The sequence below is a fragment of the Anomalospiza imberbis genome, chromosome 3 (assembly GCF_031753505.1).
Source record: "Anomalospiza imberbis isolate Cuckoo-Finch-1a 21T00152 chromosome 3, ASM3175350v1, whole genome shotgun sequence".
Taxonomy (NCBI): Eukaryota; Metazoa; Chordata; class Aves; order Passeriformes; family Viduidae; genus Anomalospiza; species Anomalospiza imberbis.
Genome location: NC_089683.1, coordinates 46,629,623 through 46,641,121, shown reverse-complemented (window position 1 = coordinate 46,641,121; position 11,499 = coordinate 46,629,623). Strand labels below are relative to the sequence as shown.

Below are 11,499 nucleotides of genomic sequence, written 5' to 3'. Positions count from 1 at the left end.
ATTAAAAGGTACAATTGAGTTATTCTTTGTAGCATCTTTTATTGAGCTTAACAGTTATTCTGTTAATTGGAAAAAGATCTCACTGCTCATTATAATTACCTCTATAAAACAGTATTTTGAAGAATCGAAAGATGCCTGCAATAATTGCTAGGTGTCACCATCAGGTTTTCAAGTTCCTGATTTGAAATTCTGAATTTGTAGGAAGAATGTAAGTGCAGTGTGGTACTTGGTAAACATGGATGGTTTCCATAGGGGATTACAGAACTGAGTACATGCCTCCACTAACTCAGTATTTGGTAATAATTCATAACACAGAGCAGAACTGATAAATAATGCATACATTGGAATTTGGCTATTTATTACTACTTTGTTCCTAGAATCTTCTGTATGTAGCTAAGAATTTTGAAATTATGTTACGTTTGTTTATACCTGAGATTATTCTGTTCTTGCTGGCATTACTAGCATTTTAATGTGAGCTGATGTTTTCGCTTGATTAGTCTGTAAATGAATGAATTGTCTTCATATTTAAATTTTGTCTTTATTAGGTATGATGCATTCAAATTTGGCTGTACATCTCTGAGAGTACCTCCTGACTTACTCTACCAGATTAGACATGATATCACAGTGTCACCCAGTGGAGTAGCTTTTGTCAAGGTAATGATATTAGTGCTCTGTGACAGCATTTTCACTGTCTGTTGGCTGACTTAAGATCAAATTGATACTGTAGTTGATATTTTGCTGCATTGAGAGTAGGCAGAAAGGGAGGTTCATTCTCTCATTTCACAATGTTTTTGATATTTGTCAAAGTGCTGAACTTCTGGCATCTCAGGAAGCAAAATGTCTTTATGCTTTCCTTTATACTGAAGGCTTATTTCATCTATAATTAAACTGTATTTTACATGTGCAGTTTGAGGATCAAACAGTAATTATTTGTGTGTAACAATTCATTTTTCTCCTGCCTGTATAGCAGAATGCTTTCTTAGAAAAAGGGTACTGATTTGGGAAATGAGACTCCCTGGCTTGCTTTCTATTGTTCTCATTTTGTAATATGTGCTGCTGGCTGATGTGTAATGAATATGGCCTGGAGCTGTTCAAATATTTAGGCAATCACCAGCATACCTGTATTTAATGTAAAACAAAAACTTTAAGTAAAGAATATTTGCAGAATTTTAAAAAGATAATGTTCATTCAGCATTTAATACTTAAAAAGTTAACAGCTAAATATTGAATTCCTATTTTAGTTAATAAGGTTATCTAAACATTACATCAGCAGGGTTGATGAATACAAAGAACAAAAAGCTGTTGATTCTGCCTTTAAGAGCTTTGCCTGTACTTTAGGTTCCTTGTAATATTTGTGAGAAAAGCCAAACTGTTAGTGGCTGGGGCATCTTGCTAGTGATTTACTAACAGTTTTGGGGTTTGATTTTACTCTTAACTGTTTATGTTGGGCTTTCTAACGCCACGTTTTTCTTTGTTCCCTTTATGGCAGCCTTCAGTAAGAAAGGGTGTGCTGCCAAGGATGCTAGAAGAAATCTTGAAGACCAGGATAATGGTGAAGCAGTCAATGAAGGCTTATAAGCATGACAAGGCTGTGACTCGAATGCTTGAAGCTCGTCAGTTGGGTCTTAAATATATAGCTAATTTTACTTTTGGCTATACTGCTGCTAATTTTTCTGGAAGAATGCCATGCACTGAGGTAAGGGTTGCAGGTAAAAATGTATTAAAATATTTGAAAGACACTAGTCAGATAACATAATATTATTATTTGAAACAAACTAAATACCTTCAGAAAAGCTGCTTTTATTTGTAGTACTGAAAATCAGCAACTTAGGATTTATGTGTGGTCTTCCAGAAAAATATAAAGGCTGTCTTCTTCCTGTAAAGAAGCGTTTGGAGTTGGCATTGCTGTAGAACTGTTTCCGAAGGTAGATTGGATTGCCGTTATAACAGTGGAAATAAAACAAAACATTGTAGCTTTTTCTGAGCTTTCATAGGAATCAGCAGAATCCAAAAACTAGAGAAAATGATTCTGAGCCGTCTTGTCTTGCCCCGTTGATTTTTAATATATATTATAAACTTCTAAGAAGTTCAAAAGAAATTCTTCTTTATTTTAACACTTAATAATTTTTGATCATTTTTCTTTTAGTTCTTGTTATTTTGGGGTAACTTAAGTGACCTTTTTATTTATTATATGCATTTAAACCATGAAATAAAGTATATCATCTAATACAGTGATTTTCATAACAAGATCAAGCATGGTTAGACTGTGTTTACCTAGAGCTAGTATTTGGTTTGGCAGTAGAATAAAGATTTTCAATCTAACTTTGCAGATTGGAGACAGCATTGTCCACAAAGCCAGAGAAACATTGGAGCGTGCCATTAAACTGGTGAATGATACAAAAAAATGGGGTGCTCACGTTGTATATGGTGATACAGACAGGTAATTCATGATCTGCTTCTTAAAATGTTTTAAAATCGTAATAGTTCTTCATAGATAAATTTTGCTTTTGTCTCAACAAGGCAAATTTATGATGCTGAAAAGGGTATGCGGATCTTCTTTGGATGTTGCTTACTGCCTTGCAGAATATGCAACGTGAATACTACCGAGTTTGCTCGGGTTTCTTTAAGCGCTTTAAAGGTTTCCTTTCATTTGAAGATTATGTGGAACAGAAAGAGGGGGTGAAATATTTTTTCAGTTGTGAATTAATATAATCTAATTTACCAAATTATTATTATTTTTGTGCCTGTTTCTAATGCCATTTTTATTTTTAAAAATAGAGTAGTAGGCATTGCACCTCAAGCAAGGCACTGTTTTAAGCTTCAGAAGTGGATACAATTCAAAAGCAGCCACCAGAGCATACAAAGATATTATTAGGCTGCCTGACATACATTTTCTCAGTCAGTCTTTCATCTAAATAATAGCCATGCTCTAGGCATATCCATCTCTGTTCCACACACTTTCACACTTGGATAATTTTTCAGCCATTGGGAAACAAAGCTTGTCGGCTGTCCTTTCTTAATACTTGGGAATCCAGTGACTGATTTTAGCTAGATCTGATAAAAGACCTGACATTTCAAAGATGTGGATGTGGTTTCATGTCATAGTGGTTTCATTAAAAAAAAAAATTGTTGGAGAAAGGAAGTAAAATCCTGCTACTGCCCATAGAGGGGGAAAAATGGCATACCAGAGCTCTTTACAATTCTTTCCTGGGAGCTCCCGTTTTGCAGTGCATGGGAACAGTCCATTCCCTGCCTCGTCAGGTAGTCACAGCATTCATTAGCCCTTTGGCACTCCTCATCTCATGCTGAACACTGAAGTTGCTCAGATTTTTGTCTTTTCTAGCTGAAGAAAGGAAGTACAGCTTATAATAACATCCCTGCCTTGCTACCAGGAAACTATAGCGTATGATTTTCAGGAACTATGTTGAATAGATTTGCACTCACTTCCTGTGTCTGATTTCTTGTAGCATGTTTGTACTCTTGAAAGGAGCCACAAAAGAGCAGTCTTTTAAGATTGGTCAAGAAATTGCTGAAGCTGTAACAGCAACAAATCCCAAGCCTGTTAAACTGAAGTTTGAAAAGGTAAAAGGAAAATATTTTGCTTGAAATGTGTCGGGTGTTATCAAAACGACATCAACAAAACAAAAACCAAACAAAAGCCCCCCAAAAAAGTTGAAGATAAAAGAGTTTTCTAAACCCTAATGTACATGAGGATAAACAAATCACGTGCTGTTTCTGTAGATATAGTGCAAGCTCCTTAATGCCTCAGGGACCTTTTCAGAGGAGCACTACAGTGTTAACAACAAAAAAAATATTCCTGATTTCACATCAGTGGCTTGTTGTTCTGGCAGCATAAGGCAGTTTGAATTCCTGTCTCATCACTTTTTGGAAATATTTCCCTCAGTTTGGTATTGTATACCTACAGTTGAATCAATGTGTCCAACTTAGCAGAGGAAAGGTTCACCGTCCCCAGTTCCAGTGCATTAATTACAAGCCTGATATTTTTCAGCCAGCCTTAGCACACTTCAGCAGATGTCCATGTGATACATACACCTGTAAAATGAAAAGTCATAAAAATCCATTCATTAGGTTTTGGAAGAAATATTAACCACAACAAATATTTTATAGAAGAGTAAGGCAATACGTTACTGATTTTGCTGGAGTTCGTCACTGTAAAGTCATTAGCAAGGTGTTCAGGTCAGTTAGCATTAGTTCAGGTGGTCTGGATATTTCCAAAGTACATACCCGACTCAACAAGGTCAAAATTTGTAAGCCTGAGGCACCCTAAACTCACTGCTCCCTCTTCCATGAGAGTAAGGAAGATGTGGTGTTATCCCAGTAACACTTGAAGAAGAGATTGTTCTCCATTCTTTCATTTTAAAGTAGTCAAGGAATACTTACCATAATCAAGAATAAAATAAGAGGTTGGAGAAAACAAGCAAAAGAGACCATGACCCTAAAAAATCCATTCCTGAGAAAACTGTTCTCCAAGCACAGGCATTTAAAAAGCATATTTGCTCCAAATCGAAATACTAGCAGATTTTTGGCATCTCCTTAAGTTCGAAAACATTAGAAAAGTTACATTAGAAATGGTGACAGGTGCAACCCAGAAAAGTAAAGGTACTTGCAACAATTTATACTGTGTGTCACTTTCCATCTGAGCTTCAGCTAAATGAAATGTAAAGTGATTTAAGAATGGAACACCACAGAATCCCAACTTCCTCAGCCATCCTTTAAGAGTACTTTGATCTATTTTATCAGTTGTAATGATTTAACAAAAAAAAAAGCAAACAAAAAAAAAAGCCCAACAAACAAACCAACAAAGCACAGTATTCCTTAGGAAACCTTCTATGTTCCCAACACATTCCAGACTGGGCTGTCTTCTTTCTAAACATTCCAGGTCTACTTGCCATGTGTCCTGCAAACTAAAAAGAGGTACGTGGGTTACATGTATGAAACACTGGACCAGAAGGACCCAGTATTTGATGCAAAAGGCATAGAGACAGTCCGGAGGGACTCCTGTCCTGCTGTTTCCAAGGTAAACTACTCATAGATTTCTTCCTGAATGAAATTATAATCTATTATTTCATTTCTTATTTTGTCCTTTCTCAAAGTTTCTAGTCCTTTAGATTAAGAGTTGTCTTAATCTTCATCTGTTTTTCTCGTGTGAGCTATTTGAAAGATAAATTGAAGAGCTTTTGCAGCATTACAAGGATTTGTATTTTGCAGTTTATATTTCATCCCATAAAAAGCCCTTGCCCCATGTAAGCCCTCTCATAGACAATTCTTGATCCAGTTCACTTCAAATGGAATTATTACTGCCAGTAATAATGCAGTTGAGTGAGACACACTAATGTGTCTTCCAAATAGCTCACTTACATAATTCTAGTTCAGCTAAGAATTCCCTTAAAATACTTTTTTTTGCCTGTTTATTTTAAGCTGTGTATTGAGAGGTTAAAAAGAAATTAGGAAATCTTATTCTTAGCCAAATTAAAAGAAATTTATGCCAGTAAAAAAGGTCATGACATAGAAGGGTTTACTAAAGTCATAGCAAAATATTTTAGATGGCAGGGAAAAACATCTTCTCTTACACTTTGGAAACTTCTATAACTGTTGAAAAAATCTTGCAGTGCAGGAGTATGGATGATGTCATGAAAGATGTGGCAAACTGAGGAAAGAGTTGTCCAGTAATGTGTTTATGAATGTCTTTGAGTGGAAGACGTTAGAACCTGTTGTCCTATCAATATCCTAGTTCACCACTGGTACTTTTTCTAAGCGCTGTATTTGTATTTCCATATAATTTACTGAATTAATTGCAATTAATTTTTTATTCAAACATACATGTTTTTCTCACCTTTCTCTTTTGGTTGTACAGATACTTGAGTGTTCTATCAAGCTGCTATTTGAAACACGGGACATAAGTCAGATCAAGCAGTATGTTCAGAATCAATGCATGAAGCTACTGGAAGGAAAAGCCAGCATGCAGGACTTCATCTTTGCAAAAGAATACAGAGGGAGCTCAGCATACAAACCTGGAGCCTGTGTACCTGCTCTGGAAATCACCAGGTAATGAGATCAAGAAGTGCTAATCATAGATATTTCTTATCTTGACCTTTGTGCTGACAGGTTATGGGTAGGAACTCATAGGTGTGGAAACCCAGGGCACCAGGAATATTTCTCTGTCTGCTCAGGGGTGTCCTGACCCCCAGGGGAGCACTGACTTTGACCCTCATTCATGGAGAAAACTTCCAAAGCCTCAAGGTAAACTAGAAACCACAAAAGTGTGAAATAGATTGTAGAGATTGTAGACAGTAGTGTAGTATCGCGGCCTGGGGCCCCGGGGTCCGTCTGGCCCCCCCGGCAGCTGCCGCCGTAGGTGTCCCGGCTAGCGCTGTGCGGGTGAGGCACAACCTCTCTGGGGCCCTCGGGTTAGCTCCCAGCCTCAGGCAACCTTAGCGAGCACCCTTGAGTGATTTTGGCTCTGTGAGTTCAGCTCTTAGTGATTCCAGCTCTGTGCTCACAAAGGTGCCTCGGCAGACGCAGGGATTGAGAGAGGAGAAGCCTGTGTAGAGTTCCGCAGCGGTGTCTTTATTATCAGGGTCCTGCGAAGGGTTCCAGTGACAGCTCTTCCCCTGAACTCGGCAGAGATGGGGGTTTATGTAGGCTACTGGGGTGTTGGAAATTGTCCAATGGCCAGGGTTGAGGAGAATACGACCTACAGCCTTACAGAGAGATAACAAGGGTCCGAGGACGGAAGAAAGGCTACTTTGGTCCACTCTGCATTTCTTGTCTTAGGCGGGTAACCGCCAGGGAGGCCTTGCAGGGCCTCTGACTGCTACAGTGTAGTATGTCACATGGGTGAGAAATTTAGGTTTTAGGATTTTTATTATGTTATACATGGGTTCAAGATGGAGGATATAGGGTGTTGTCTTGAGTTCCCTTCTTCTTTCTTCTTCTTCCTCTTTCTTCTTGGGTTTAGGTGGTATCTTGTAATTGGCTAGAAAAATCTGCATTGTTGGTCTTTAGGGGTCAGTTATTGGGTTAGAAAGGAAAATAATTTAGGTGTCACTTCTTAATTGGATAGCTTAGTTTTCGATTAGACTTAAAAGGCCTTGTAACAAGAGATTGTTAGTCATTTTTGTGCTCTTTTTCCTGCACGCAGAGTCTGGTGCAGACAGTGTGCTGAAGTTTTGATAAGATAACAATAAACAGCAGCTGAAGACCGAAAAAGTTCAATGTGTCTCTCATTCCTGACACAGAACTGCTCCAGGAGGATCTCCCCTGCCAGGGCAGCCCCCAGGGAGTTGCCCATCTTGGGGCCCGCAAACTCACACATAGGTTTTTTTGTCTTGATCTTTGTACTGACACATTAAATAGCAGATTGTGGATATTTTTTCTCTTGACTTTTGTACTGTCAAGTTACAGGTAGCAGTCAGATGTCTTCTTCAAATACTGTTGAAGCAGTATCCCTAGCTTTCTCCTCTGTGTGAAAAGAGATGGTCCTGGAAAGAGCCACACATTCAAGAGGAAAGTCTTGTCAGAACACTGTAATAGTGTGTTCACTTCTGTTACTTACAGTTTGGGTTTTGTACAAGGGCTGGACTCTCTAAGATTATTCATCACTCAGGGTTATTAGATGTGTTACAGATTGTGATGGTGATGTCTCTTAGTGCTGTGAAATACGTTACCAAGCACAGTTTTTCATTTTTAATAAAGTACCTTACTTAAAGTTAATATTTCATCCTGTTGATGTCCTTGATCAGTAATAGACAAGTAGATAATGTAAGCTGGAACATTTTGTCACCTTGCTTAATACAGAAGGTCTTCCAAATAAGCTATGCTTCTGTAATAAAACATTGTCAAAGTCCAAAACTAATACCTACTTCAAATTGAATTGTCCTTTGCTTTCTGAGTAAAGGATAATTCAATTTGAAGCAGGTATCATTCTACTGAGCAAGCAGTCTCAGAAAGCAAAGGACCAGAATTTGACTAGAAAGCAAATTGTACTTGATCTCCTTTTAGTACCCTGGCTGTTCTTTATCAAAACATTTCTTTAGGGAAGTGGTAGCTAGAAAACAGTCAGCATGCAAATCCAAGTGACCTGAAATAGACAGTTTATTTAGGGTTTGTGTCCCAAGTTCTAAAATTTAGGTCCAGTCACAAGGCAAATTAAAAATACATTTTGGTCCTGTGCTTCATAATAGGCACTGACTCCAGTTATCTGGAGAGCAACTAATCTAATCAGATGGGGAAGCTTACAGGCAAATGAGGTAACTATGAATTTGTCTCTGGATGCGTTCTCAAGGCTGTGTTTTGACAGGAGAATGCTTGCCTATGACCGTCGCTCTGAGCCGCGCGTCGGGGAGCGCGTGCCCTACGTCATTGTGTACGGCATGCCCGGCCTGCCCCTGATCCAGCTCGTCCGGCGGCCCCTCGAAGTGCTGCAGGACCCCAGCCTGAGGCTCAACGCCACCTACTACATCACCAAGCAGATCCTGCCCCCCCTGGCCAGGGTGTTCTCACTCATTGGCATAGACGTCTTCAGCTGGTACCACGAGCTGCCCCGGGTGAGTGCTTTCAAACAGGAGTCAGCAAGTGCAGCACATCTGGGTGCAGTGTTTGGCCTTGTTGTGACTTTTAGTGGAATGAGGTTGATAGGAAGCAACAGCAAAGGTTATTTTGTGAAGTGGTGTTTGATGCACAAATATGCAGTCCTGATTCTTAGATCTTCTGTGTGGGGTTTTTTTTCACATAATAAATGAGTTTTTCCAGCCCTTCTGTGCAGGGTTGATCACAGTCATCTTCTGTTTCCTGATCCTTTCTATAGTTTAAGAAAATATTTTGCCGTAACTCTGTATTTTTAGCAGTATCTGTTTGGCCGTACCACTTTTTAAATCTCTCTATATTAGATGTTGGAACTCCTGTTTTTCCAAAATGTTCTGAAGATCTCTTGTCTGTATAGAAAAGGTGGCATGCCTTAGCAGGAGGAACACTTTAAAAATTTGTATCACCAGAAATTTAAATCAAATAATATCCAAACATTACTTCTCTAAAACTTAAAGAAGTCATTGAGATGCAGGAAAAGAAGCATTAGATAGCTGGATTTTAGTTTGTGATTCCCCTGACAAAAAGGGGTGGTGAAAGACAGTGTATCAATGTAGTTTGGTTATTCTGCTCAGAACAGACTTCAGCAGCATAGTAATGTATCATGTTCCCACTGCAATATAGCAGTGTAGCTGTATTTCCCAGTACAGCCTTGATTGACTTCAGTTCTTCTTTTCTTTACTTTTCCAATGGCACCGTGGCAGTCACCTTAAGTATCTCCAACAAGCTGTTCTAAAAAGGTAAAAAGAGCCCTGGCTTTCTGCAAGGCCAAAGAACAGCGAGGAAGTCACAGGGAGCAGAGCAGCAGGAGAGTGAAGGATAGCGCAAAGCAAAAAAGCAAAAGTCATGCAGCAGGAGTAAGTGCAGAGAACAAACTTCCCAGGGTGAGGGGCCGGTGGAGGAGCCTTGTTCAAAGAAATCAGAGCATGAGCTCGTGCCGTGAATCAAAGCACCATGGCAGAGCTGTGTCCAGAGCTGCCCGGCACAGACACTCAGATGAGGGCAGGCAGCATCCAGAAGGCAGCCACAGGAGCTGCAGCCAGGGTATGGTTAGATGCAAATCAGATCAGCAGATAAAAAAGGAACAGCTGCAGGAGCAGAGTTTGAGGTGAGATCAGGAGTTAAGCATGTGTGACCAAGGATTTTTCTGGTTACAATTTCCTGTGAAATAGGTGTTGGGGAGGGCTCTGTTCAGTGTATCACTTCAGGGCTAGTGCTGCACTCTTCAGTGTGCTGTGATCCATGTTCATAATTTGTGTATGAACCCAGGCCCTGCAGGCCATCTTGCACTTTCTTACTCCTTTGGGAAAAAAAAAAAAAAAAAGTATGCAATCTAGGAATAAGGCAAGCTGCTCTCTTGGAAGTTCATTACCTCTTAATTATTTTTTTTGACAGATTCAGAAGGCTGCCTCAGCTGCCCGCACTGAGCTAGAAGGATGCAAAGGCACTATCTCCCAGTATTTCACGACCTTACACTGTCCTGTGTGTGATGAACTGACCCAGTATGGGATCTGTAATAAATGCAGAAGCCAGCCACAGCATGTGGCAGTGATTCTCAATCAAGAAATCCGAGAGTTGGAGCGTAAACAAGAACAGCTGGTCCAGGTACGATTAAAGCATTGTCAGATGTCTGTCAGCAAAAGACAGGGGCTGAAATTTCAAAGCAGTGCATTATTGAATACTCCAGACAGAAATTGGAAGTGTGGTCCAGGTGTTAAATGTGCTGCAGCTGTTGAAGGCAGCACAGCAGCTGTTACTCTCCTAGGCTTTGTGGAAAGCTAAGGCAAAGGAGGGGGATCAGAACAGAAGATGCTTTTCTCATTTTCTTCTGGTTTTTAAGAGTACCTTATATGGCTTGTAGGTCCCTTTTTTTAATGACAGAGAACTGTGAAAGTGTAAAAGATTCACTCTTTTTTTTTTGCATTAAAATAACAGATGATGTTCTAGAAACAAAAATGTTTGGGTCAGAAAATTTATTTATTTATATGTAAAACATCGATGTGGTTTAGCCTGGGGATTTTCTTGTTACCTTTCCTCTCAATAGGAATTTTCCAAGCTGCTTTTCCCCTTGAGCTAGAAGTCAATTAAGAGGGTAGCTGACTGTGCTCATGAATATATTACAGCAAAGCACAATGCTTCCCCTTGTGGAAACACATGCATACCCTCACCTAATTTTCATACTGTCATATTTTATAATTAATAAATATTTTAGTTAAAGTTTATTTTTAGCACTAGCACGTGAACCACTTTAAAGACTTGTCCGAATGTCAGGGATATAAATGTTCCTAAATCTCAGAATTGATTTGATAGGTTCTCATGGGCTTGCGAAAAACGCGCTGTAATTCACTTCATAAATATTTTATTACTAAGGTGTGGGCTTCTTGCTGTATTTTGTAATATTTGCCCATATCTGCATTGTGACTGGCAGACATGAGAAAATGCATGTTTTGCTGTTTTCCTGTGGTACTTGGAACCCTTTGCATTGCTCTTGTTCTGAAATAATGCAGAACTTGGCAGGCTGGTCCAGCCCCACAGAAGGATCCATGAGTTTGAGTAGAGCGTCCTCTTGTCCCTGCAACACACAACAGCTCAGCACAGCCTGGGATCCTGTCCCAGTCAGTGTTCGATGTCTCTGTAAGAGCATCTGTCTTATTTTAATATGAAGGCATATATATCCTTCACAGCTTAAATTTTTAGCCCTTTGAGATTATAAACTTGCTGGAGCCAGCAGAAAACTGTTATAACACTAAGCTGTACATTATTTTAAACTGCACTCAAAAATTACATGCTCTAGGTTAAAACCATAGACTACTTGTCTCAACACAAACTGAATTTAGGACTTGTCTCAAGTTCCATTTAGTTTGGTCCCTTGCATTTAAACCAGCCACAGCCTCT

General features: G+C 39.3%; 1 protein-coding gene across 2 annotated transcripts in view; it reads left to right on the top strand.

Annotated features, from left to right (window-relative positions):
* REV3L (REV3 like, DNA directed polymerase zeta catalytic subunit) overlaps positions 1-11,499 on the top strand; it is a 118,815-nt gene that overhangs the window by 105,008 nt on the left and 2,308 nt on the right. Inside the window, exons 24-31 of one of the 2 annotated variants that reach the window (XM_068184263.1) lie at positions 546-654; positions 1,490-1,696; positions 2,331-2,440; positions 3,468-3,582; positions 4,901-5,038; positions 5,876-6,066; positions 8,321-8,567; positions 10,000-10,209. In XM_068184263.1, coding sequence (XP_068040364.1) covers positions 546-654; positions 1,490-1,696; positions 2,331-2,440; positions 3,468-3,582; positions 4,901-5,038; positions 5,876-6,066; positions 8,321-8,567; positions 10,000-10,209 — 1,327 coding nt within the window. Of the gene's footprint in view, positions 1-545; positions 655-1,489; positions 1,697-2,330; positions 2,441-3,467; positions 3,583-4,900; positions 5,039-5,875; positions 6,148-7,338; positions 7,446-8,320; positions 8,568-9,999; positions 10,210-11,499 lie in introns of those variants that run through there. The other variant, XR_010997195.1, reaches the window with a different exon arrangement.